At 34.7% G+C, this 27,490-nt stretch overlaps 2 protein-coding genes across 4 annotated transcripts in view; one reads left to right on the top strand and one right to left on the bottom strand.

Annotated features, from left to right (window-relative positions):
* MACROD2 (mono-ADP ribosylhydrolase 2) overlaps positions 1 to 27,023 on the bottom strand; it is a 2,034,677-nt gene extending 2,007,654 nt beyond the window's left edge. The window contains exons 1-2 of the mRNA XM_060611757.3: positions 26,697 to 27,023; positions 21,386 to 21,502 (exon numbers count right to left, since the gene is read on the bottom strand). Coding sequence (XP_060467740.1) covers positions 21,386 to 21,502; positions 26,697 to 26,742 — 163 coding nt within the window. The 5' untranslated portion in view covers positions 26,743 to 27,023. The remainder of the gene's footprint in view (positions 1 to 21,385; positions 21,503 to 26,696) is intronic.
* The window catches only part of SEL1L2 (SEL1L2 adaptor subunit of SYVN1 ubiquitin ligase), a 123,520-nt gene continuing 122,139 nt past the window's right edge, over positions 26,110 to 27,490 (top strand). For 2 of the 3 annotated variants that reach the window (XM_078444286.2, XM_078444285.2), the window contains exon 1: positions 27,187 to 27,471. The gene's annotated coding sequence lies outside the window, so the exon portion shown is untranslated. Of the gene's footprint in view, positions 26,154 to 27,186; positions 27,472 to 27,490 lie in introns of those variants that run through there. The other variant, XM_078444287.2, reaches the window with a different exon arrangement.

The following is a 27,490-nucleotide window of genomic DNA, read 5'->3' on the forward strand; positions in this document are numbered from 1 at the left end:
TATGTTAGCTAACTTGACCATAAGGTATATTAACAAAAAGTATCTCTTAAAAGACTGTGACTAGGAACAAAATTCCAGATCAGTATTCAAAAATTAGCACTTTACTATACCTCATCGATAACCAATCAGAAAATTAAGTGGGAATACAGATCCCGTTCATAATATTTTTAATCTAGTAAATATCTAGCAATAAGTCTAACCAAATGTGACAAGACTAAGATGAAGAAAGTTATAAAACATTTGATTACATAAAAATGTAAAGTTGTGGGGGTGCCTAATGGCTCAGTCAGTTAAGTGGCTGACTCTTGGTTTTGACTCAGGTTATAATCTCAACAACTATGCTGAGTTCAAGCCCCATGCTGGGCTCTGCCACTGACAGTGCAGTGCCTGTTGGGTTTCTCTCTTGCCATCTCTCTCTGCCCCTACCCCACTCACATGTTCTCTCTCTCAAAATAAACAAACTTCAAAAACATATAAAACAGTGTGTAAAATACATACATACACAATCACTAAAAATAGACAATAGGTGAAACAAAAAATCTGTAATACATACAACTGTAAGTAATTTCCTTAATTTACTCTTAGGAATGAATTCTTAGAAAGTTAATAAGAAAAAAACTTTTTTTTTTAAAATGAGCAAATCATATGAGGAAATAATTCATTAAATGAATATGCAATCCACTTAGAACACAGTTTGGTCATGGTAAGTTCTTCAACAGAAAATTAAATAGCTAATGAACATAGTAAAATAGGTTCAACTTCATTCATAATTTAAAAAAATAGCAGGGGCGCCTGGGTGGCTCAGTCAGTTAAGCATCCACCTTGGCTCAGATCATGATCTCACAGTTTGTGGGTTTGAGCCCCGCATTGGGCTCTGTGCTGACGGCACAGAGCCCGGAGCCTGCTTTGGATTCTGTGTCTCCCTCCCCTGCTCACATGCACTCTCTCTCTAAAATAAACATTAAAAAAAAATTTTTTAATAGCAAATAATTGGAGTGGCAAAACTAAAATACAGTTGATAAAATCCAGAGTAGGTGTTGGGAAGCATGTGTTATGCATATGCTAGAAGTAGGAACAGTACGATGGTTCAACACTTTTAAAGTGGAAACTAAAAACAACTGTCAACCGTGAGCCTCTGGCCTGGCAATTCCATGGAATTGCTAAAATTCCATTATTTTTATGATGGAAACACATACAATAAAAATACAAGAATATCTGTGTAAATATTATATTAAGAACAAATATTGATATAACCAAAATACCCATCAAGAAGGGAGTGATTAAATAGACTATGAAGCCTATACAAAAAAATGAAGTAAATTATTAGAATTTCTTATGGGAGGATATCCATGATGGATTATGAGATGGGAAAAAAATACATAAATAGTATTAGCACATGATCCTTAGTATAAAACAAAAGGCTAAAATTTTCTAGCATATATATCAACTATTAAGGGTGGTCACAAATTTGGGAAGTGAGTCAGAGAGAAAGACTTATTTTTCATTTTATGCTCTCCTATACTGTTTGCCTCTCCATGTGCAAGTATCACGTTTATTAAGTTTTTGGAGAGATGTATCCTTGGATAAAAACATTCAATACTGTAATGAGATCAACTTTTTCAAAACCTGATAGGATTTTTAAAATAGAATATAAATAGACCTCTATGAATATTCTATGAATAGAATTTAAAATAAGTCTGAAAAAGTGTATCAAAATAACAGCAAAATTTTTGAAAAAGAAGGAAAGTGGATTTTTTGCAAGTTATCAAGAAACTATAGTAATTATAACAATGTCATACTGATACAAAAATTGACAGATCACAATGATACAGAGATCCACTGCACACAGGGACATTTTAGTATATGATTAAGATAACATCAGTGGAGATGAGTAAGTATCTATTGGGAAACAAATCTAAGACCACCTACCTCCTACCACACAAAAAGAAATCCCATGCAAATAACAAACCCGAAGTAAAAATAAGCCAACCTTTTGAAGAAACTGTAAAAGTAGTTTCTTTTTATAAAAATGAAAAAAGTCTTAAATTTAGTAAAATCTAAAATGCAAGAGACATTTAAAAAAACACATGCAGTGTAACCAAAAATTCCAAATTTTGCTAAAACAAGACAGCATAAATGACAACAGCAATCATTATTATAAAAGCTAGCACTCAGATCACTTAAGAGTAGACACTGTTTTTTGCTGTTTATAATTACTAACTTGTTTAATCCTCACAATAATCTTTTGAGGTACGCCATCACTAACCTCATTTTACCAATGAAGTAACTGAGGTACAGGGGGATTCAGCAACCTTTCCAAAGAAGTGTCAGAGCCAGTAGCCAACCTGGCTGTCTGGTTCAAGTCTGCATTCTTAACCATCATTCAACAGACTTCTAAAAGATATTGTAACATTTACAAAGTTAAAACACCCAAACAGGCAATCCAATAGTAAAATGGGTGATAGTTATGAAGAGTTAACTCACAAAAAATATTTCAATAATTAATAAATAGGAAATTTTGAGGACCTACAAATCACAACAGCAAACATTTACTATGTTTTAGCCATTCCACTGCCAAACATTTCAGGAATTAATGGCACCTTTTTTTGGCAGAGTTACGAGAAAACAGGTATTCATACAGTGTTGATGTGCATATAAACTACTTCAGCGGCTATGGAGAATGATTTGACAGTTTTACCAAAATTTCAAATGTGTACTGCCTATAATGCAACAATTCCACTTTTAGGACTGTATCTCCCAGAAGTCCTCAGACATATACACAAGTTCTACAAACATTCATCATAAAGTTGTTTGTAATTGTAAAAAAACAAAAAAACAAAAAAACAAACCTAGTGTCCATCAAGAATGGTTTATGGTAAATAAGTTAAATAAATTATGATAAGACATATAGCCATTTAATAAAAATCAAGGAAACATCAAAATACAGTTTTAAGTGGGAAAACTCAAGCTTGAAAGAACCATGTATACATAATGCTAGTTTTTACATTAAAAACAAAACACTATATATGAATACACATACAGAATATTTGTAAAAGCATAAGTAGTAAAAGGATTAAGAGCACAGACTCTAGTGCCAGACTGGCTCCATTAACCATAGGATTAGTTAACCTATCGTGGTCTCAATTCCCCATTATCTTATGACTTACCTCCTATCGTTTTAGGCTTTCCTAATCTCTCCCCACTATTTTTTTTACTACTTAGAATACTTCCTGATACATCGTTGTGTTGAATAAAAAAAAACTAAAAAATGCATAAAGACCTATAAAGATAATCAACTATTATTAATTATTATCTGTATGGAATTTGGTGTCTGGGAAAGGGACACTACCACTATTTAATTCTATAAGCTTTTATAGCTTTTGAGTACTTTACAGCAACCATGATTTAAATACTTTATTTTATAAAAATACACTATGAATACACAGATATACAATGTATAGTAGCAACTACCTTTAGTGATTTCCAACACCTTATACATCACACTTACTATAAAGTAATGCCTAGGATAAGTATTTGAGTTCTCATTAACTTTAATACTATTTTTTAAATAATACAAACATTTAAAGGAAAATTACATGTTATTTACTTGCAATTAACAACTCATTTTAAGAAATAATTCCAAAGCCTTAATAAGTTCTAATGTTAATTTGTAGACATATTTCAGATGTCAGAGCATTTAAGCAATTTTTCATTGTCAAAGTAAGAGTTATTCCATATGCACAGAGATATAACATATTTACTTTGAAATAAAAATTACTTCATATAGCTGGTCAGAAATAGGTTAAGAGAAATCTAGAGAGATCTCCCATGCAGAAAGATACATGAAATATTTAGAATAATATCACAACCCTATTTAGAAAAAAGACATGTTTTTATCCCATTGTTTCTATTACCATGAAAACCTTGTATTTACCCATATAGTATTCAATGAACTCAGTTAAATAATCTTTAAGATCTCAGGCTGGAGCTATTAGTAAGTCATGAATGACCAAAAGTAAAGTGGGAGTGTTATATTCACTATGTCACTTTTTAGTAAATCTCAAGTAACTTGACATATATTTTGGATATGTGGAGGAAAATAAGAAAAAGATATATCCATGCCTGTCTCTCTTCCTAAAAATTGGTTGTCCTTTATCTATTAAATTTGCAACCCAAAGGTATACAAACACCCTGGTAATAATCTTTTGAGCTACAAACAGGAAAGAAAGGTGAGTAGATTCCTTTTTCATTGTTTAGTATTGATAATTCCAAACAGTGACCACAAGTTACTGTGTTAACAGAAAGAAAGAAAGAAAGAAAGAAAGAAAGAAAGAAAGAAAGATCTCTTCAGTAAGATTTTTTTAATCAAAAAGAAATTCACAGTGACCTCTTACACCAAATAAACCCTGGGAGAATCAACAATTAGAATTTTCCTGTGCCTCTAGGAAGGTCAGGTAACAATATTTTGCAACAAAATCTGCAAAGAAAAAAGTGCTATTCCTTGAACCCATGCTCCCCCTGTGCCAATCAGAATGCCTTGGCTTAGTGTGTTAAATCACTTAACTAGAAACAGAAAAATAATTTGCATGTAGTTGTCTGTTTTAAAGGAAAAAAAAAAATCCTACTGGTGTTCCAATAACTAACAGATCAGAAAAGGGAGCATCACTTATACAAAATTAAATTATTTTAGAATAAGAATCTCAGTAGTCAGACACAGATTAGACAACATCTTGTTCAATTACCACCCGGTGAAGAAAGTGCTTTTACTTTGATTTTCATCCAGAACCTTTCTGAATACTTTCAATGACAGGAAATGCTCTGTGTCAGACTTCATTCTACTTAGAAGTGATTAAGGGTGTTTAAAAGTTTTCTTGCATTGTTCTAAAATCAGACTCAATTAATTTTGAGCCAAGGCTCCAAACAGCTGCTCTATCTTGGCCCTAACTTTATCTATTACTCTAAAGAATTTGAAAAACTAAAATGCAACTATATTTATAAAGTCAAATAGCCAGCATTTCCTGGAAAACGAAGGGCATCATTAGAAAAAAAAAATCTTAAATATTAAAAGACATTAAAAAAAAATTGAACTTCAAAACAAATTCAACAGAGTATACATCTTCAATTCTAAGCTGAGTTTTTAAAAAACATTTTAACATCTCTGAAATGCCTTACAATTAAAGGCATTTATAATTGCTGCTGGGAGATGGTGGTCATGACAATTTTCACTGTCTGCATATATAAGAATTTATTTACTTATTATTTCTGGTGATATAATTAGACAACTGCAACCTCTCAACTTTTCAAGTAACAGTCCATTTAATGACCGTTTCAATAAAGAGTATTAGTCCTAATAATTGGATGAAATCTTGCATTAACACCATCTGGTAACATCAAGAAAATGCCAGCACTAAAACTTGCAGGACAAGTATCAGTGGTTTAGAAAAAAATCCAGAAAAAAGAAAAATTTTAAGTATTGTTATATCATCAACTCTAACTGCACAGAAAATAATTTTGTGGAAAAACAAACACCAATAACACTGGGTGGAAAAAAGATTCAGAAGAATTAGACTCTGAGTGCAAAGACATTTTGGGAATACCTAAACTAATTTATTTCACTTATAATTTCAAGATATGTTCAAGGATGATGTATCATAAAAGTATAACTTGGTAAATATGAAAATTTTGTATTTATTGAAGGAGATCAGAATGAATATAGTGCATTGTGTAATAATTTAATTGATAGTGCTTTTTTTCCCCTTCCTTCTCAATGAAATATAAAATAATGGTGTTTCTTACAGCTCATTCAACAGAATATGATAGTTCTGTGTATTGCTGATACGACAGAAATTACAATTCATCAAAACCAGTCTCCAGTTTCACCCTCTTCCTGAGCATGTGACTAGATCACATTTCTCAGCCTCTCCGACAATTAAATATGGCCATGTGACCGAGATCCAGCCCAAGATACATCAGTCGAAGTCAGGTGCACCATTTACAGACCTAGCTCATAAAAACTTCTGACATAACCCTTCATTTTACTCTTTCCCCTATGGTTATCAGGGCAATCTTAGAAGCAACATGTTAAAGAAGGCACAGATTCTATCAGCTCTATCTCTAAAGGACTATGTGAAACAGAATTTCCACCCCCCTCTTCCACACATACATGCACACTCCTATCCCCCAACCCAACCACCAACCACCACTACCCCTCCACTGAAACCAATCATGAACACCCACACTGGATTGTTAGGTGACACAGAATGAATTTCTATCAGATCAAGCTTTTTGAGAATTTGTTAAAGCAGCTAGTAGTAGCTAAACTAACACAGTTGGTTTTCACATTCAAAATTATAAAGTTCAACCAAAATGGTGGACCAGGTCATTCCAAGCTCTCATTTGTCCACAGGAACATCAAAAACAACATGCAGAAATTGAACCAAACTGGTCGAAATGCTGGAAAACAGTCAAAGGTTTACAGAAACCAAGCCAACACCCAATTAAGAAAAACTCATCTTGGGGGCCCCTGGGTGGCTCATTCATGATCTCGCAATTCGTGAGTTCAAGCCCCGCGTCATGCTCTGTGCTGACAGCTCAGAGCCTGGAGCCTGCTTCAGAATCTGTGACTCCTTCTCTCTTTGCCCCTCCCCTGTTCACGCTGTCTCTCAAAAAATAAACTTAAGAAAGAAAGCAAGAAAGAAAGCAAGAAAGCAAGAAAGCAAGAAAGAGGAAAAGAAAAGAAAAGAAAAGAAAAGAGAAAAGAAAAGAAAAGAAAAGAAAAGAAAAGAAAAGAAAAGAAAAGAAAAGAAAAACCTATCTTAGGGCACCTGGATGGCTCAGTCGGTTAAGAGGCCAACTCTTGATTTCAGCACAGGTCATGATCTCACAGTCACAACATCAAGCCCCAAGTAGGGCTCCACACTGGGCTCCATGATGGGCATGGAGCCTGGTTAAGATTCTCTCTCTCCCACTCTGCCCCTACCACCACCTGTGCATGTACTCTCTCTCATAAGAAAAGAGAAAAACCCATATTGTGGGTTTAAACCCATATTTAAAAGGTAATGTTTGTGCTCATCCATGTCCCACCTCTTTCCCAAAACAAATTAGAAGGTGCAGAACAGACCTTATTTGCAAATCATTGTGTTAAATCTATTCTAACCTAACTAGAGGATATCTGAAGAACAGAAGCAAGACATTCATCTCCATTTCACCTAACTCAAAACTAAGGTGGAAAAATCAACAGACACTGCTTATAAAAGTTGCTAGGCAACTATATACTCACATATACCTAGGGCAAGATTAAGGGTGGATATACAATAGACCTGTAATGTCCAGAGGAAAAGATGAGGTAAGACTTTCTGGAAAATAAGAACATTCAAAAGCAGACACGTACAGAAGAATTTAGAAAGTCATAAGCGTGTCCAGACAGGATACAAGCTCATGAAAAAAATTAAGAAGACCTTAAGTTTACACTTAAAGATGATCCTAGATTCAGAGATGACCTTGTTAGGTGCTGAAGAAAAGTCCCAGCATATAGCTAATCTTCAAAGACAGGGATAACTCCTGAGGAAATGCCTGTAAAAACCTGAACCAATCACAAGCTAACAGAAGAAAGATTTCAATGATCACACATGACAAAGACAAGTCTATGCAAAAATAGGAAAAATCTCAAAACAAATGAACTAAATAGTCTTCAGCAATCAAAAAAAGGGCAAAAATCCCTGGAAAAGAGGGAGAATTGATTTCCACAATTATCGCATCACAACAAATGCCCAATTTTCAACAATTATACAGATATACCACACAAGAGAAAAAATGGCCCATGCTAACAAACAAGATAAACTGACAAAAACAATCTCAGAGGAAGTCCACATGTTTCAAGCTTACCAGACAATGACCTTTAAACCACCACCTTAAAAAGGAAATCAAGAAAACAATGTATAAACAGAAAATAAAACAAGAAAAATTATTAAAAAAAAGAATTTACAATTCTGGAGCTCAGAAGCACAATAAGAATAAAAAATTCACTTGAGGGGTTCAACAGCAGAAATGAGTGGGCAGAAGAAAGAATCAGTGAACCTGAAGATAAAAGAACTGAAATTATCAAGCACAAAAAAATAAACACAAAAGAATGATGTGAACCAAGCCTAAAAGACTTGAGGGATACAAACAGACCCACACATGCATTATGGGAGTCTCACAAAGTGAGAACAAGTCAGAAAGATAATTTGAAGAATAATGGACAAAACATCATAAATGTGATGGAAGACATCAATCTACAAATCAAAAATATCAAAATATCAACATACTCCAAGAGGAATTCAGAATTCACAGAAGACACATCATAATCAAACTGTCAAAGACCATGACAAAAGCAACAAGACAGAACTGACTCATCATGTATATGGGATCCTCAATAAAATTATCAGTTGATTTCCCATCAGAAACTTTAGAGGCAGAAGGGGGAAGAGTGGTATGATTTGTTTAAAGGGATGAAAGGGAAAAAGAATGTTAACTGAAAATTCTATATTCAGCCAATCTGTCCTTGAGGGAGAAATAAACACATTCCCAGAGAAACAAAGATTGAGGGAGTGTATTACCAGTAGACATACAAAATACTAATGGGGTTTCTCAGGTTGAAAAGAAAGCCTGCTAGACAGTAAATTGAAGCCACAGGAAGAAATTAGTATCTCTAGTAAAGATAAAAGCTAGTATTACTGCAATTTTAGTTTGCAAACTATTTCCTACGTAATTTAAAAGACAAATACATAAAAACTGATAATAAACCTATGTTACTGGGCACACAAAGTATAAAAATGCAATATATTACACTAGTAGCATAATATGGGCAGGATGATGGTGCTATGTAACAGTTTTTGTACGCAAATAAAGTTAAGCAGGAATCAATCTGATTAAATAATAACTTTATAACTTTTGGAGGTTATACACAATCCCCATGGGATTTCTTTGTAACCACAAAGAAAAATCTATATACAATATGCATAAAAGTTAAGGGAATCAAATGATATCACTACAAAAAAGAAAATCAAATGAACACAAAAGGAGGCAATAATGGAGGAAATGAAGAATAAAAAACTTTAAAACATACAGATAACAACAAAATACCAGAGGTGAGTGCTTCCTGGTCAGTAATTACTTGAAACATAAACGATTAAACTCTCCAATCAAGAGACAGAGATTGGCAGAATTTAAAAAGAATTAAAAAAAAAAAGATCAGACTGCATGATGTCCACAAGAGGCTCACCAAAGATATAAATAGATTAAAAGTGAAAAGATAAAACAAAATATTCCATGAAAATACTAATCAAGAGAGCTGTGGTAGTTACATCAGACAAAACAGACTTTAAGTCAAAAATCATTAGAAGAGATAAAGAATATCAAATATTGATAAAAAGATCAAGTCATCAAGAAGATAAAACCATTATAAATATATATGCACCAGACCACAGACCCCCCCCCCCCCAAATTATATGAACAACACTGACAAAATTGAAGGGAAAATAGAGATCTATACTAAAGAGATTTAAATATCCCACTTTCGATAATGGAGGAACAGTCAGGCAGAAAATCAAGAAGGAGACAGATGACCTGAACACCATAAACCAAATGTACGTAACAGATATATACTGGATACAATAACATTTTTCTCAAGTGCACATGGAACACCATCCAGGATGTTATGCCACAAAACAAATCTCAAAAGTATAAAAACAATGAAATCACAAAAAGAATCTTTTCTGCTCACAATGGAATAAAACTAGAAGTCAATAACAGAAAGAAAATCACAATATGAATAAATATATGCAAATTAAACAACACACTTTTGAACATTGAGCAAAGAAAAAATCAAAAAATAGATGGAAACAAATGGAAACAAATGTATAAAAACTTATGGCATGAAGCAAAAAGAAATTTATCTGAGAGAAATTTACAGCTCTAAACATATACGTTGAAAAGGAAGATCTCAAATCAATAATCTAATTTTACACATCAAGGAACTAAAAAAAAAAAAAAAAACAAAAAAAAAAAAACAAAAAAACAAAAAAACTAAACAGAAAGGTACCAGAATAAAGGAAATTATTAATAAAGACAGGTGGAGACAAATTAAGAATAAAAAAAAAAAATAGAAAAGATCACCAAAATAAGGGCTGGCCTTTTGAAAAGATAAAATTTACAAACTTTTAGCTATATTAACAGAGAACACTAAAATTACTAAAATCAAAAATAAAAGTAGGTACAGAACCATCAATTTTACAAAAATAAAAATTTAATAAGACTACTATGAACAATTACACACGAACAAATTGGATAACCTAGATAAAATAAACAAATACCTAGAAACAACTAGAAATACTTAGCAAAAACCAACTCATTGAAAAATAGGAAATCTGAATTGACCTGTAACTAATAAGGAGACTGATCAGCATTCAAAAATCTGGAGAAGCGCTGCCCCCATAAAAAAAAAAAAAAAAAAAAAAAAAAAAAAAAAAAAAAAAAAAAAAAAAAAAAGCCAAGGAATAGATGAATTCTATCAAACATTTAAAAAATTAACACTAATCCTTCTCAAACTCCTCCACAAAAAAAAAAAAAAAAAAAAAAAAGAGGGAACACTTGCTAACTCATTCTATATAACCATTACCAGCATTACCCAAAACCAAAGCCAGAAAAAGACACTACAAGAAAACTATACAGACCAATATTCGTTATAAATAACTATGCAAATATCTTCAACAAAATAAGAACTGAATTCAGCAGCAGCTTAAAAGGAATACATGCCTTTGTATTGGAAAGGAATAAGTAAAATTATCTCTGATCACAAATGCCATGATCATATATGTAGAAAACCCAAAGATTATTAGCTTGAATTCAACAAAGTTGCAGGATACAAAATCAACCCACAAAAATCATTTACACTTCTGTGTACTAACAATGAACAACCATTAAGTAGTGAAGGGAAACAATACCATTTATAATAGCATCATAAAGAATAAAATACTTAGTAATAAACTAAGGTGAAAGACTTGTACACTAAAAACTACAAAGCAATGCTGAAAAAGTAGTATTTATATTTTACTGTCATTTTTAAAAAAGGAAATAACAAGCATTGGCAAAAATGGGGAAAAACCCCTGTGCATTGCTGATGGCAATGTGTAAAAGGGTATAGCCACTGTGGAAAACAGTTTTGTGGTTCCTCAAAAAGTTAAAACACAGAATTACCATATAATACAGCAATTCCACTCCTAGTTTATATACCCCAAAGAACTAAAAAATATTTTTTTTATTCTTAACATTATTCACAATAGCCAAAAGGTGTAAAAACTCTAATGCCTATCAACAGATGAATGAAAAAAATGTAGTATATATGTACAGTAAAATAGTATCTAATCTGAAAAAGGAATGAACTTCCTGATACATGCTATAATATGGACGAACCTACAAAGCATTATGCTAAGTAAAGCAAGCCAGACATAAAGAATACTGTATGATTCTACTTATGTGAAGCCTAGAACAGGCAAATTTATTGACACAGAAAATAAAATAGAGATTACCAAAAGCTGTATGAGGGAGACGATGTGAGTTATTCAATGGATGCAGAGCTTCTATTTGGGAAGATGAAAAGGTTTTGGAAATGGGTCTTGAAAATGGTTGCACAACACTGTAAATGTACTTAAAGTCACTAAATTGTACACTTTAAAATGAGTAAACAGATTTTAAATACACTTAAGGACCAAGTCAAGTTACCAGAAATTTGAACTAGTTTCTTATGCTGAGATTAATATGTCTAATAGTCTTCCAGGTACACATTTTCTTATCTGTCCAGCCCCATACCACCTGAACAAGTGGAAGAATTCAGAGACTATACAGCATATATTTTTTGTGTTTGTCAAAGACACTCATAAGTATGGTTAAACTCAATATTCTTATGAGCCACATGCATAATTATATCATTAAAACAATCAAGATGTTAGACACTTGAGTATCTCCATAGAGGTACACCCATTATTTTAGCAATCAAATAAGATAAATAACTCCAGCCCCCATTCTATCTATATGCTTTGAGGCTGGACAGATTGTCCTTACATGCGGACTGACTTCCCGCCATGTTGCTGGAGCTCCTTGATCTCCGCCATCCTTCCTGAGTCTCCTCCTCCTCTTCTCATGCCTATAACCTCACATCTCTCACCCAGGCTGCGCCAAAACTCAAAATGCCTCTCTGTTTTGTCTTTTCTTTCTAGACTTCTCATGTGCACAAAAGGTCAAGATACTTTCCTTAAAAAAAAAAGTCATCTCATCTGATGTACAAACTATGCTATTCCTTTGTATGTGAAAATTGTTCAGTCAACTCCTGTTTTAAACAATTTTTCCCTTTCAATGACATTAAAATTCACATACAGTGAATTTTAGTGAAGGCCAGAGAAGTTTTAATTCACTTGTTATCTACTCTAAATGATAAATAACAAAAGTTATCAATTTTAAAAAATTAGCCTTTAATTCAGAAAGCATTTTCTATTTTAGATGCCCTCTTCTCAAATCTGACAGTGTAAATTTCTAAATTCTTTAACATACACTCATAAAGGAAACAAAAAAGTAGCCCTAATGTTTCAAAATAACCAATTATTTTTAAAAAAATCTTCCTTCACCGGTTTTAACTCTACTTACCATACATAAAACAAACTAGTAAACAAATACACATAAGGACCTCCAGTAGACTCTACAAAATAAAATTTCAATAAACAGTCACAATTCCTACCTTCTTAAAGCAGACTGACTAAATCCAAACAAAGTACACATATAGTTATAGTTACAGGCATAGAAAAAAATCTACATTGTATTATACATTGGTTAAGAGCATAAATATGATTAGTAGTGAATACGGAGTCAAAAGAAGTTTCATGCAAGAGAAAGGTTCATTCTAGGAAAAAAAAAAACAAAAAAACAGCAAGCTTTGGAGCTATGTAACAAATGAAGAGACAAGTTTAGGGAAGTCACATGTTCTTTGGCTAGGGCACATAAGAGCAGAACTGGGATCGGATACCAGCAATGTTTAATCCCAAAACTTCTGCACTTCCGGAATTAACACGGAAAATACATACACATCAAAATAATGGAAGTAACTCCATTATTACGGGCCTGATGAGTATTTAGCAGTAAGCCTCTACTTACACACACATATATGCAGTCCATGAAAGTTTTTACCCCAAGAGAATCACTAATACAAGTACAAAATGTGGAAAAGCTCTAACTCTGTTATATTCATATGACAGACACAATCCCAAACCTAAGTTTGATGAGAGAATCCCCTATATGTCAGGATAGTCTGGTTTCTTCAAAAACTGAATATATCTTGGTCCAATATCTAGGCAAACAACCAGCAATCTGAAACCCATGGCTTCTCTGGAGTTAGAGCAAACTAGACCTTAGTATTTCCAAAACCCAAAAGGCACATATATCTTCTGCCCTGGCATGGATATAGCCAGGCATATGGACTACTGTTAACTGCTATCTTGTTGTTGATCTATATTTTGTTACACATCTGGTTTTTGTTGTTGATCCATACTTTGATTGTTTCATCAGTAATCCTCAATATGGTTCTACATCAAAGGCATAGGTAAAACTATAAATTGTATTTAAATCTTTGTTTTGAATACTTACATGAAAATTCAATAAATATTTCAGAAACGAAGACTAAGACTTTATAAAGACTTCTTCATGTAGAAGTACGATCAGAGAGAGAAAAAAAGAAAATTAAAGGAAAACATTGGCTTTGGCTACCACCAGTCTGTAATTCATCCCAAAATATCTGTCTGCACTGACCAAAATGTTAAGTAAAATCTGTTAACTAGTATAATTCATTTAATGGATTAAAAAGAAAACAGAATCTGTGAAGTTACAGACTTATGAAATACACAGACACACAGAAAAAACTTTTCATCTTGTGGTCTTAACACCAAGTCTGTATACATACAAAAAAAAAAAAAAATGTGGTTTTTGTTTCGGTATTAGTTTAAAACATGCTTAAATACAAGGACAATTCACACAGCACTTAGTGGTATACACTCCAAGGTACAATGAAATATATTTACATATTGTTAAAACAATTTTGGAAAGTAGGTAAAAGGACCAAGAGTGAAATAAAAGTGGAGGAAAAACAAAACCATGTAGTGAATCATGAGTCCCTATATAACTTCTTATTTTTTCTATTTTAGAAATTAACCTTACTTCACAAATGTTTGACTAAACCATTGTTCACAACCTCACACAGAGTATCAAGATAAAAATTTAATGTTTTCAAACATTACAATGAATGTCATTATTCTCAACATTCTTAGAAGTTATTTAGCCTAATTCTTTCATGGTGTACCAATCTGTCAGTAGCCAAGTTCTTTTACAAAGCAAATCAATGAACTCCATAAAGGGATTAAATGGGATAGAATATTAAAATTATTTCTTACAGTTGCTTTATGTATCAAGAATCAATGCTAAAGTAAATGCATTTAGAATGGTAATACTGTAAGGTTTTTCTACACTTTATTACTACACAATAGGCTCAGTGTCTATGTTTACACTCATTTTTACTTAAGCTCTTTTGACATTTAAACTCACAGAAACTGAAATCATGACATTTAGTTACTAAGTACTATATAAACAAAAACATACAATGCTGATAAATACACATAACGCATGAATTTTCACCCTTGTCTCAACTAAATATCTATGCAACAGTTCAATAAAATCTTTGTTAAATTTATTAGTAAACTAACTTTTAAAACAATAAAACCGATGTTATATTACAAAAACGTAAATGTATACATCACCTACATTAAAAAGCATCTGGCTTAATTTTTAAGCCCATCATTCCCACATGAATCCTTACAACACAGTGAGGAAAAGGTGAAACAAAATAACGCACAAAAATACCATCATGAGAATAGTTTTTAATTTCTTCAATTCACACAGGTATTTACTGAATATCTACTGTGCAACAAGTACTATGACAGATGCAGAGATATGAAGGGGAGTGAAGACATCATCCCATTTTCCTAGTAATTGCAATCTTATATAAAGATACAACCGGATCAAGATAATCCTGTGATTGAACACATAAAAACAAATTAATATAAATGCTCTATGGAAAAGAACATAGCTCTATGAAAGTATACAATAAAGGAAATTGTTTCAAAGTAAGGGCTCAGGGAAGACTTCAAAAAAAATAGAAGGGTTTCAAGGTGAGAAATGAAAGCTAAGAAAAATTTAGGTGACAGAAGTCCTTATGGGGGGTGGAGGGAGAGGCAAATACAGATAAAGACCCAGCAGTGGGAGGGATCACAGTACATTCAAGAAACAAAAAGGATAGTGTGGCTAGAGGCAGAGACCAAGAAAAGGAGTAAGAGGCCAAAGGGTAGAGGGGCCAGATCATAAAGTTCAGCCCATTTTAGTATTTTAGTCCTCATACTAGTCTTTACTTTTAACTGTAAAGTGAAAAATGCCTGTTTCTAATTCAAGTTCTACTTTTGCAACATCTTTGCTGTTAATGAAAGCATCACAAATAACTGCTTAAAGAAAAAGCCAGAGTGATCTTTGTTACTTGAGGCAAAAATAGATTGCCAGTTTTTTTTAATTAAATTCATTTTAAGATCATTTAAAAGAGGGCAAAAATCACCACCCACTCAAAATAAAAGAATTCTATCTAAGAAGCTGAGGAGTTTTGTTCTGAGCCTTCTTCTGCTTTGACTGATGATCATTTTGCTTTAAAAGTGTAGTACTCAAACTAAATACAAAGAGGAATCAATATCAAAAAATTAAATAGGAAATACTCCTTTCCAATATTTGTATCCCTACTAAATTCCATCCATTCCATTTTCCTAACTGTTTAGTCATTTTAAATTGTGACTAACATCAAATATTTAATAAAATAATATAGTTGACATAGTTTGAAAATCTGGGGCAGTGCCCACCTCATCATAGTTATTAATTTTTTTTAATTCCTTTTACCATTATAGTCCCTCACCCCTCTCCATGTAATACTCAGTGACATAATTATATTCTTATTTCCCCATTTCTAGTGATTAATAAAAATATTAACATTCAAAAAAGTTATCGTAAATTTACTCAGAACAAAAATACTTGACTTTGCACTGAAATCAAAATATTAAGACACACTTCTTTTTGGTGATTTCTAAATATCAATAGTCAAGTTGGTACACAGATAAAATAAAACAAAATTCACTACCTACACTGAAATAAGATCTCAGTGGCTGAGAGATTGAGGAATTTGAATTTTTTTTTTTTTGTCAGCCATCACCTCTTGTAAAATAATTTAACAGAAGAAATTAGTTATAATGAAAATGAGAGCAAATAAGGTTGAACTTCTATGCCAAACATGCTAGTTTTTCAAGATGAAAGATAACACACATGCCTCTCTCTAGTCAACCCACACATCTCAAAATATTTTTATATACTTCAAAAAATGAAGATTCACACTTACAAAGTCTTCACAGTTCACAATTTCTAGTTAAGTATTTTCAAATGACTATAAATCAAATTTGAATATATGTAGGACATGAAATCTATCAAGATATGAAATATGAAGTTTCTTCCTAAATGACCCATTTTTTTTAAATTGTCATACCTGAGTAAAATAATTGTATACTTTTCATCTAATTTATCTTCATAATTTATTACATTTTGCCTTTGTTGTTCCATATGAACATTAAAAATAATGACTCAAACATCTAAACTTACAGCTGTAGCTATTTTCCCTAACACTAATTAGGAAGAGAAAATTAGCAGAAGCATAGCATAATCTTTGCCAATCATTTGCTCCCTCTAAAGAAAGGAACAACAATGCTTCTGAGTGGTGTTATAGAACATTAGCTTGGAAGTAGCAAAGGAGAAGAGAATTCATATTAATTAAAGCTGAGAATTTTTGTCCCTACAAAGAAGCAATGCCATCTTTCTATCATATCCATCCATACATCCATGTATGTATCTCTTTCTACTACATCTTCAGACTACAGTTCAGTAATTGTATGTTTTTATGTGAGAGCTATACTTTAAATTCACATACACACATGCTGTGTTACAGACTGTTAACATTGAAGTATTCCCACTTAATATACCTATGTGGCAAGGAGAGAGAAAGAGAGATTCAAAATGACAGTCAAAAATTAAAAAGTACCCTTTCATTAGTTTTAGAAGATTTCAGGAAACCAACTCAATTTGAAAAGTTTATACTGCTTTTTCTGTATAAATTGTATTACATGGAAACAAAAAAGGTGACAAGAGAAAGTTCTTTATAGAAGTCCAACTAATAAATGAAGACAAAATGATAAAATTAGCATAAGATCATCAATGGCTGCTAAAACCATTAGGTGAAAGGTGATAGGAAATTTTACAATGGATGGATTAGGCTGACAATACTGGAGCCTAGTGATCAGTCTTAACACAGAGAGGGAAGCAAACACTATTGCCTTGCGATATTATGGAAAAGAAGTATGAAGTATTCCTTCAAAAAATTAAACCCAAGTCTGATCAAGCCTCTGGATTTAACCACCAGCCTATAAGAAACTGGACTCATAAGAAATACTGTGGACCGAAGAACACATTAGACACCACAAAGATTCAGTCAGCAAAATCCAAAATATGAAAATTTCTATACGGCAAATAACTTTTTTTAATGCTTCTTTATTTCTGAGAGAGAGTGTAAGCGGGGAAGGTGGAGAGACAGAGAGAGAGACAGAATCCGAAGCAGGCTCCAGGCTCTGAGCTGTCAGCACAGAGCCCAATGTGGGGCTCAAACCCACAGACCACAAGATCATGACTTGAGCCGAAGTCAGACATTCAACTGACTGAGCCACCCAGGCACCCCGGCAAATAACTTTATTTATCAAACAAAATTATGGGAGGCGGAGGGGGGGAGGACAGAGAGAAAAAGAACTATATGTTAAAAGATACTTAAGAAATATATTAAACGCAGCATTTGGATCTTGTTTAGATCTTAAACAAATCAACTGTATTAAAAAGAGGTAAAACCCCTCATGAGACAATTGTAAAAATCTTAATACTAGTTGGACATTTAATTATATTAAAGAATTATTAATTTTTAGGTGTGATTGATAGTGTTGTTATAGTAAATCAACAAAAAATATGTCTCTTTTAGAGATACATACATATGCACACATACATATATTTACAGAAAAATTTGATATGATATGCAAGAATTGTTTCAAAATAATTTGGAAGCACTGGTGTAAGATGAAATAAAATTGGCCATGTTTTAACTATTGAAACGGGTGATTGGTGCATAAAGATTCATCATACCACTCTATTTTTATATATGTTTTTAAATGCTCATTTAAAAGTTTGAAAAAAATACAGAATTGTCCTTCATAGACAGTTAACCTGAGGTGTTCTTATTTAGCATACTAATTGAGCTCACCTACCCATGAGGCACTATTGCAGTTACAGAGACACAGTACAATAAGAGACAAGCACTTTAAAATTCCCTACAAAAAAGCAACTGGCAGATGAAATAGAATTATTAAGTGAAAGCACATAATTCCAGAGATTTACCAACAGCAGTTGACAAATATGAACATGAACAATAAAGTGGGTTGTGGTTTGTTTTTTGTGGGTTTTTTTTTTTTTTTGTAATCATCTCTCATCCCTTCCCTGTCTGATCCATAGCTTGCCAGTATTACTAGAGTAGCAAGTCAAAGTAAAAATATTGTCTATTTATAGGAATTCCTTCTTTCTCTACAATGATTTTATATTTGGCAATTTTTGGCTCCCTCCTTTAGGATGCCTCAAAATCAAAATTATGACAAATACATTCAGCTACTCTCCAGCTTATTTAACTTTTTACAATATAACAAAAAGCATTTAATTACAGTAAAACAAAACTGAGCAAAGAAAAAAAAATTAAAAACAACAGCTTGAGAACTTTCCATGTAATCTTGGGTATCAAGGTCAAAATGTCCTTCTGTAAAAAATTTAAGTAATAATGGTAAACTGTAACACTTGAAATTGGTATATTGCGCTAGCCCAGTAAATACTGTTCATTTCCTACAAATAGAAACTATGACAGAGAATTATAGACTTCTTTTAAAACTTAATTGGAAATTTCATACATAAAAAATTAAGTCATTATAAAAATATGAATCTACTTATATATACATTTATAAGCAGTGGTTTAAACATTTCAAAATAAAATACAAAACTACAGTTGTTCTTTATCATTGTTTTAATTTATAATTTTAAAGGATTGTTAAAATACTAAAATTCTCTTTACTAATATTTTAGCATAACTGAGCACTGGATAGGAAACAATGAAAGAAAGCACTTACAAAAGATATCTATCATGTAAAGAAATAAACAGATATTACTTGTAGAATGAGCCATTCCATTTTTTTTTTTTTTCATGAAAAAGAAGAGGCTAGTCATTAATTTCTAGGTCACAACAGAGGAGCAAGTAACATTAGATGGAAAAAACAAAAAAACTGTTCAACAGAAATACAATTTTGACCACACCACCTCACTCCCCATGAAAGACTTTTAGTTCAAAACAGCATGAATGAAAAAACTGAAATATATAGAGCAGTTGTAACCCACTTATAAAGCTTATATTGGGATATAAGAGTAATTAGGGAATAACAATGAATAACTGGTGTTATTCAATGTATTTTTCTGATTTGGGGACATATTTTGGTGTCTGATATCTCTGAAAACACCCAACTGTGAGTTATCTGATAATCCAATTCAACCCTACACTGTTATATGAATATTCAAATAGAAGCAGCCAATATAAAGGCCAAGCCTTAATGCAGAGATGAGCAGACCCAACATTGGGCAATATAACCTGGTATCGCTACTGCTTTGTCAACTGTTCTGGCAGCAACAGAAATCCACCTCTATCTGAGAGGCAAAAAGTGTTTTAAAAGAACATCACGTACTATATCCTTAGAAAAGTAACCAGCTAAAACAGCAACTAAGAAAGAAAATCAAATGAATGAAGCACTGGAAAAAAAGAGATCTACTAGCCATAAAATAACGGAGCTGAAGTATTCAATACCAGTTTCTTACAAACAAAAGAATAACTGAGACCCAAACAGGAAGAGGTGCATGGTCCTAGAACAAAAAAAAAATCTCTCCTGTTGGTCTCTAGTTCTATATTCTTTTCATTACACAGCACTACTTTCTCTATCAATGAATGATGTCTTAATCAGACCATTACTAAAATAATTTGCATTTATTTTGCTGAAAACCCTGGGCAAGCAGGTTAGACGTGTATGTCCCAATCAGCTTGTCCAATGATCCCATTATAACTTGAGGTAGAACTACTACCTTCACTTGCCCAAGGTCACATATGTTTTCAAGCAAAATCTGAAAGGACCCACATGGTTTGCCTTCTTAAAAAAGAAAAATTCTGCCTAAAATGCAAACACTGAGGTGAATGTGTTCTCTTTACAGACAGAAAAGCCTAATTGGGCTGTTGTTTCCCATAGATTTGTCCACTGGAATTCCATCCTAGACTTCTTGTTCTAAACTCACAGTATCCTGTACAGTTCCATCAATCGAAGACCATAACCTGTGAAATTAGCATGTTCCAAGTGCCTTTCATAAAGTTACCTTTCTTTCTCAAATGTTAAAAATCCTGAAAAGCACCTTATTTCTTCTAAACTTTACATCCAGAGCAATGAGTGCTAATTCAGAAGTAAACATATCAAGTATCTATTAAATCTATTACATTGTTTTTTAAGAATTTCTTGCATCTATTTTTTCAATACTTAAAATTTCACTTATATTCTAACACATATCTTGACTCAAACAATCTATGCTATACTCTCATTAAATCATAAAGACTTTGACAGTAAATTTTGTAATACAAATATTTTACATGTAGACATAATACCATACTATACAAAACATATACTCTTCTTTAAAACTCTGTGAAATACTAGTTTTTCTTTGTTCTTCCTAACGCACTTTCAACTATATCCAATCCTTACAATAACTTAAAGAAATCCAATATAAATGAATCTAATCAAAACAAACTCAAAGGGCCACACCACCAAAGCACCAAATCCTTAATATTAATTACGCCAAGAACAACTATGGAATAGTTTTTTTTAACGTGTCATATTATAAATGTGGATTGTAACATGAATTATGTTAATATAATTTCCTAAATTTAAATAACACACAATAGGTTGCTAAAAACAATTAAATGCAACCAAGCAATTACTTCAAATAGCAAAAATGTCATCTGTTTACTGAATGACAGTTATTCATTTCTGTCAAAATTGTCTCGCAGAAATCATAAATAAATGGGAACAGTATAAACCTAAAAATGTTCTGAGAAACTTACCATCATTTTGGCTCTTGCCCTTCATCTCTTCCTTCCACGATAGGATGGTGTTCAGGGGAACATAATCCCTCATGTATTCTTTGCGTCTCTCCTCTAAGGTCATCTTCAGTAAACGTTCTTGCAAAATAAAAGCAGAATCTCCATTTGTATTTAACTTTTAAATTCAGCAATTATTTTATAATTTAAACATTAATCATATAAACAAATCAAAGAATTAGTGTGGGCCTGAGAAACATCAAAATGAAAATCTAATGATTTCATATTTGACTGTTAAAAAGTGTTAAGTTAACACCATGTTACTGGGGCATGTGGGAGGGAGGGGGAATCAAAGCCTGATGAGGAAGACTCTCTTGTGATAGACCAAGAAATAAGTGAACTCTTTCAATCAACATCTACTAACAGTCTACTATGTGCCAGTAATGTTTATACACTGCAGGTACAAAGGTGATCCTTAACCTTGAGGAGTTCACAAGACAAAATGGGAATGGATAATATACAAAATAACTGCTACATAAATAAAATACAAAATCCTAAGACAAATACATAGAAATGTTAAGAGCACAAGAAAGGCAGCTACCAAGGTATTTCCTTAATTCTAAAATGCCATCAACAATAAAACTACACCTTCAATGTAATATCTTTGTGGAGGTGATTAAACACAACTTGCAATATACATCTTGGTAAGATTAAAATATTCTTCAAATGCACCTTAGAATTATTAACAGTTGGTGTCACTTACAAAGAAGTCACTGTTCTTGGGGTGTCTGGGTAGCTCAGTCAGTTAAGTGTCTGGCTCTTGATTTCCACTCAGTTCATGATCTCACAGTTTGAGTTCATGCCCCACATCAGGCTCTGTGCTCCACACAGAGGCCACTTAGGATCCTGTTCCCCTCTCTCTCTCTGCCCCTTACCACCTCAAAATAAATAAACTTTAAAACAAAAGTCCCTGTTCTTTATGAGTGGCAGGTACTTCACACATATAATTTAATGAAAATAATCTTTCCAACAACTCAGCAAAATTGGTATTATTATTTTTTTTAAGGATGGTTTTTTAAGTTTATTTATTTATTTATTGAGAGAGAGTGTGCGCACACGCACATGCACAAGTGGAGAAGGGGCAGAGAGAGAATCCCAAGCAGGCTCCACACGGTCAGCAATGTGGTGCCTGACACAGGGCTTGAACTCAAGAACTGCAAGATCATGACCTGAGCCAAAATCAAGAGTCGGAGGCTTAACCAACTGAGCCACCCAGGCACCCTGGTAGTATTATTATTATTTTGTAGATAGGGAAATGAAGCACATCAATGTTCAGCACCTTGTCCAAAGCAAGAAAGCTTTCCATTCAAATCCAGTCACATATCTCCCTAAGTCAAAAACGATAGCCTAAACTATTAGTCACTATAGTGTACTACTGTCACAGGAAAACCTCTTCAAAAAAGGCGATGTGTTTCTGTATGCCAGCAGCCGTGTATCATATAATTTACCAAAGGTCTACACAATGTAAAGAGATTGACAGTTGTACTCTCCAACTGTCTGTCAGCAGATTACAAGATGAATGGATTTAAGGACAGTACCTAGTTTCAGGTGTCTCTCATAAAATAATCACTTTAAAAGATTCTTTCACAGAAATAAACTGCCAAAGGTTTTAATATAAGTACAAGTGAATAAGAAATGGGGAGCCAACATTTGTCCTGCTCCTAGAACTGGCTTTTCTTCAGCCACATTAAATGATAATAAGATATTTTAATTAGATATGATAAAACCAAATCACAACACTACAATACTCAAAGGACAATACTGTATTGAATGTAAGATGCCTAAAGGGTATTCGAGTTGAAATCAAGAATTTGGAATTCAGGAAAGAGGTTTAGCTTAGAGATTTTGGAAATTATGACCCAAACTTCTGGTCCTAAAGGAAGTTAATAGGAAAAGGTAAGGGATGTGACCAAACCTAAAACAAAACAAAAAAAACACCATAATCAGGGAGTGTACACAAAGAGGAAACTTAAATGCAAATAAATAAAATGAAATAAAACTTAGATGTCACTGGATGTACCAGGTGAATCAAAGTGCCAGTGATGTAGACACCGGCAAAGTTATAATAAGTAGAAGAAGGGAAATACTGTCAATTGCTACAGGAAGATCAGGAAGAATAAAAATCAATAAGCCATTGGTGGAGTCTGAGTGGCTCAGTTGCTTAAGAATCTGACTCTTGATTTTGGCTCAGGTCATGATCTCCTGGTTTGTGGGATTGAGCCCCCATTGGGCTCTGTACTAACAGTGTGGAGCATGCTTGGGATTCTCTCTCCCTCTCTGTCCCTCTCTCCCTACCCACCTCAAAATAAACATTTTTTTTTTTTTAAGTCCTTCCTTTAAGATAGGAACAGAACTGAAAAGACAAAGGACATGTAAAGAAATGGACAAATGAGACTACAGGGGAAGATATTATGGCTGTTCGTGTTACGTGACATGAATTTTCTCCGTGAATTAAAAGGAAATGTCATGTGCTTGTGTAGGAGAAGGGAGGGGGGTCTTGATGGCATAGAAGCTTTAAGGAAATGATAAATTTGGAAGACTCACACAAAGGAGAAGGGATGACTAGCACTTACCAAAACACTACTAAAAAGTTCAGATCACTAATACAGAAATATTACAACATCAGTGATCGGGTTGAGAGATATTTTGAAGCAACTCACAGTTTTAGTAAATGTCAGAAGGTAATAGGGGAAGGCAACCAGGCCTCCCTGATTCCATTTATTTAAACATTTAAGTATGGACACTTAGAACAGAAATAAGATCAATAATAAGAAAATAAAACAATGAGATAATTTATGTCTCAGTTCTTAAAATTATAATACACATTAAGTGGTTTTAAATTATAGCTCAAAACAGTTTATTTAACATATGTGGACTTGAGAAGTCCTTAGTTATTTGTTTCAACAATGAAACATACTGAGGACCACAGACATCTATACAGTTTCTTTAGCATTACACAAAACTTGTCCTTAATGCTTCACCTTTACAATGAATCTCTGCTCTATGAACCAAGCACATAAGTAGGCAGACCTACGATTAGATGGCATACTGAGTAAAAGTATGTTTACAGAATGCCCTGACATTTCAATGAGGTGGGTAAGCCTTCCTTTAGATTTAAGTAACAGCTGCAAAAATATAATACCAGCCTCACAAGTGCAATGAAAGAAAAAAAGTCATGCATCCCATCAGCTTCTTTAATAGTAACAACCATACTGGAAATCCTTAGCTCCTTCTTTTTAAATATTAAATATTCCAAAAATAGACACCCTGATAAACTGAGACATACATTAAAGTCTTCAAATCACGATGTTTTTCCTTTAACATTAAACTTCATGCAAAAATAGGTTAGTTTTAGACAGGAGAAATTTACTTTGTTAGATACCTTTAATTGTGCATTTACTTCTTTATTTAGAAAATATTAATTTGGTTGTACTTTCCCCTACTGTTAGAAGAAAAAAAAAAAAAATCAAGACATCAAAGATTCTAAAATGCCTGCTCTTCACAGTCCAAATATGTAGGTGTTACATGAAGGAACCATTGTAACATTGTTACTTTAGGAACATTATTATGACAGAAAAATAGTTCCTAAGCAATAATCGTTACTTCATCAATAAATTATGTACTGAAAACAATCTCCATGATTTCCACTATTTTGCCTTATTAACAATACAAAACTAACATTCCAAGACCATCAACAAAAATGGGCACAGACGATCTTTCAATGCTTACAAGGTAAATCATTGTTAAAAGTGTGTTGAAAATAAAGTAACTACTACTGCAAAAACAAAGCAAGATTATTTTACACTAATTTATATCTACCAGGCTATTATTTTCAACAGCATTTGTTTTGTGACACCAGAATTTTTACTTCTATATAAGCCCATGATCATTAAGATAGAATTAAATGACATACAACCCAATCTTTCAATATTTTAGAGACCATTTTACTTGGATTGTTCAATTATATTAACTCTTCCCAGTAGTTCACTTAAAAAAGAATCCTTTCTTCATCCCCTTCCTCGGAATTATTTTAAGTAGGCCTTACATAAAGGATTCTTTTTCCACATTCATTCTCTTCCTTATGTCCACTGTTTGGCCTTAGTGTTCATAAAAGCCAGAGCTTGCAATAATAATCTACAAGTTTTAAGAGCTATTTTCAAGCAAATCAACTTTCAACCTAGTCACTCCATTATCCTTCTAATAAAAAGATAGGATTCTTCGGAGAAATTTGCACTACCCTCACCTGACCTCACTCTGGTACACAGGTTTAATCTATGTTAGCAGTAGCAATGCAAGTTCTCTTTGCTACTCTTCTGTAAAAAGCTACAGTGTGAAAAGAATGAAACAACTCCAGACACTAAAGTTTTATCTCAGATTTATCTAATTATGATGCCAGAGAAAAGGGGGAGAGGAAGAGAATTGGTTCGCACACTTCTGTCTTACAGAAATCAGTGCCACTGTCAATCTAGCTGATTTGGATGAGCTTTGATGTGCACAAAATTCAGAGGCAAGCTCATTCATGGAGAGTGGTATCAGTTTCACAACCTTACTCTGAGCAGCTTCAGATTACGAATGGGGATGAAATACAGAGAAACACACTGCAGAGAAAGCCCATTCAGACTTCTCTGAAAGCACTTATCCTCGCGGACAAGACGCCCGTTTTCAGTTTCCCCTAGAGTTCCAGGTTTCCAAAGTCACACTGCGGCGCAGAAGGAAGAGGCCTGGAGAAGGGGTAAACGCCCGAAAGAGTAGACACTCTACCAGCTAGGGGGTGGGGGGCTAGAGGCGAGGAGTGAATAGTTGAGGGTGAGCTGGGCGCGAAGGCGCAGCAGCTGCAGCAGCCAATGTGCCCGCCGGCGGGCACGTGTGCCTGGGACAACCTGGCCAGGAGTCCAAAAGTCCCAGCTGGGGTCCCAGGAGAGGGTGGGGGACCTGAACAAGTTGTGCTGCGGCCCAGGAACTGCCGCTCAGGGGTCTCCGCCACCAGCCAGGCGCAGGCAGCCCCGCATGGGAAGAAGGTGACCGGGCGCGGCAGGCAGCAGAGGGGCGTGCGCCCACACGTGTGCGAGCTGCAGGTGCCCGGGGGCGGCGCGTGCACGCCGGTAAGCGCGCGCGTGTGCGCGTGTGTACACACGGACACGCGAGGGAGGCGGCACCGGCCGGGCAGGCGCGAGACGGGAGCTCGGGCGGGGGGCGCCGCGGCACACACAGCCCTGACCCCCGCCCCCACCCGACTCCCACCCCCCACAGCCCCAGGACTCGACGGGCCAGTTACCTTTCTCCTCTCTCCACACCTTTTTCTTCTTGTTGCTGGGGTACATGTTGCCGTGGGGGTGGCTGGCTTTAAGCTGCAAGTTCCCCAGGCTCACGGGCAAACAGGGTGTGTGTGGAGTGGGAGGGGTGGGAGGGGACACTCGGGAGGAAAAAAGTGCAAGAGGCTCCGAGTCCCGCGCCGCTCGCCAGTCGCTTCTCTCAGCCCGCGCTCCGCTTCGGCTCCCACCCGCCTCAGCCCCGCGGCCGCCGCCAAAGCAGCACCTCAGCGCCTGTCAACTAGGTCACGCCTCGCGCTAACCTAACACCCGCGCAGGCCCCGCCTTCCAGCCGCTAGCCAGCGACGCCTCCCATTGGCTGCACTGCCCGCCGCTCTCCGCTTTCCAGTCACCGCGCGCCCCTACTTCGGCCCCAGGGCGCACGCGCAGGCGCAGGCTCGGGCCCGACGCCGAGGACGTTGGGGAGCTAGAGGGGGCGGAGCCAGGGCGCGAGGGGGCTGGAGATGGCCTCGCGTTTTAGGGGGCGGGGCGTGGAACGGACGCCTGGGCGGAGCGTGAGGCTGCTGGCGCTACACCAGGCTTCGCTGCACTAGGAGGACCTGAGGGCGTGGCCAAAGGGCCAGGTGCGCCAGGTGACTGGCTAACCAGCCGGCGAAGGCAGCCTGCGGAACTGGAAGATGTGAAAGTAAGAGGAGAATTGAGTCAGCGCGAATTGTTCGTGTCTACTCCAACTGACCAGTCTGAATGGATTTTATCAGATAATGTGAAGCTTTCCTCTTGGTGAGTAAATTATAACCAA

This window comes from Panthera onca, chromosome A3, assembly GCF_046562875.1.
Source record: "Panthera onca isolate mPanOnc1 chromosome A3, mPanOnc1 haplotype 2, whole genome shotgun sequence".
Taxonomy (NCBI): Eukaryota; Metazoa; Chordata; class Mammalia; order Carnivora; family Felidae; genus Panthera; species Panthera onca.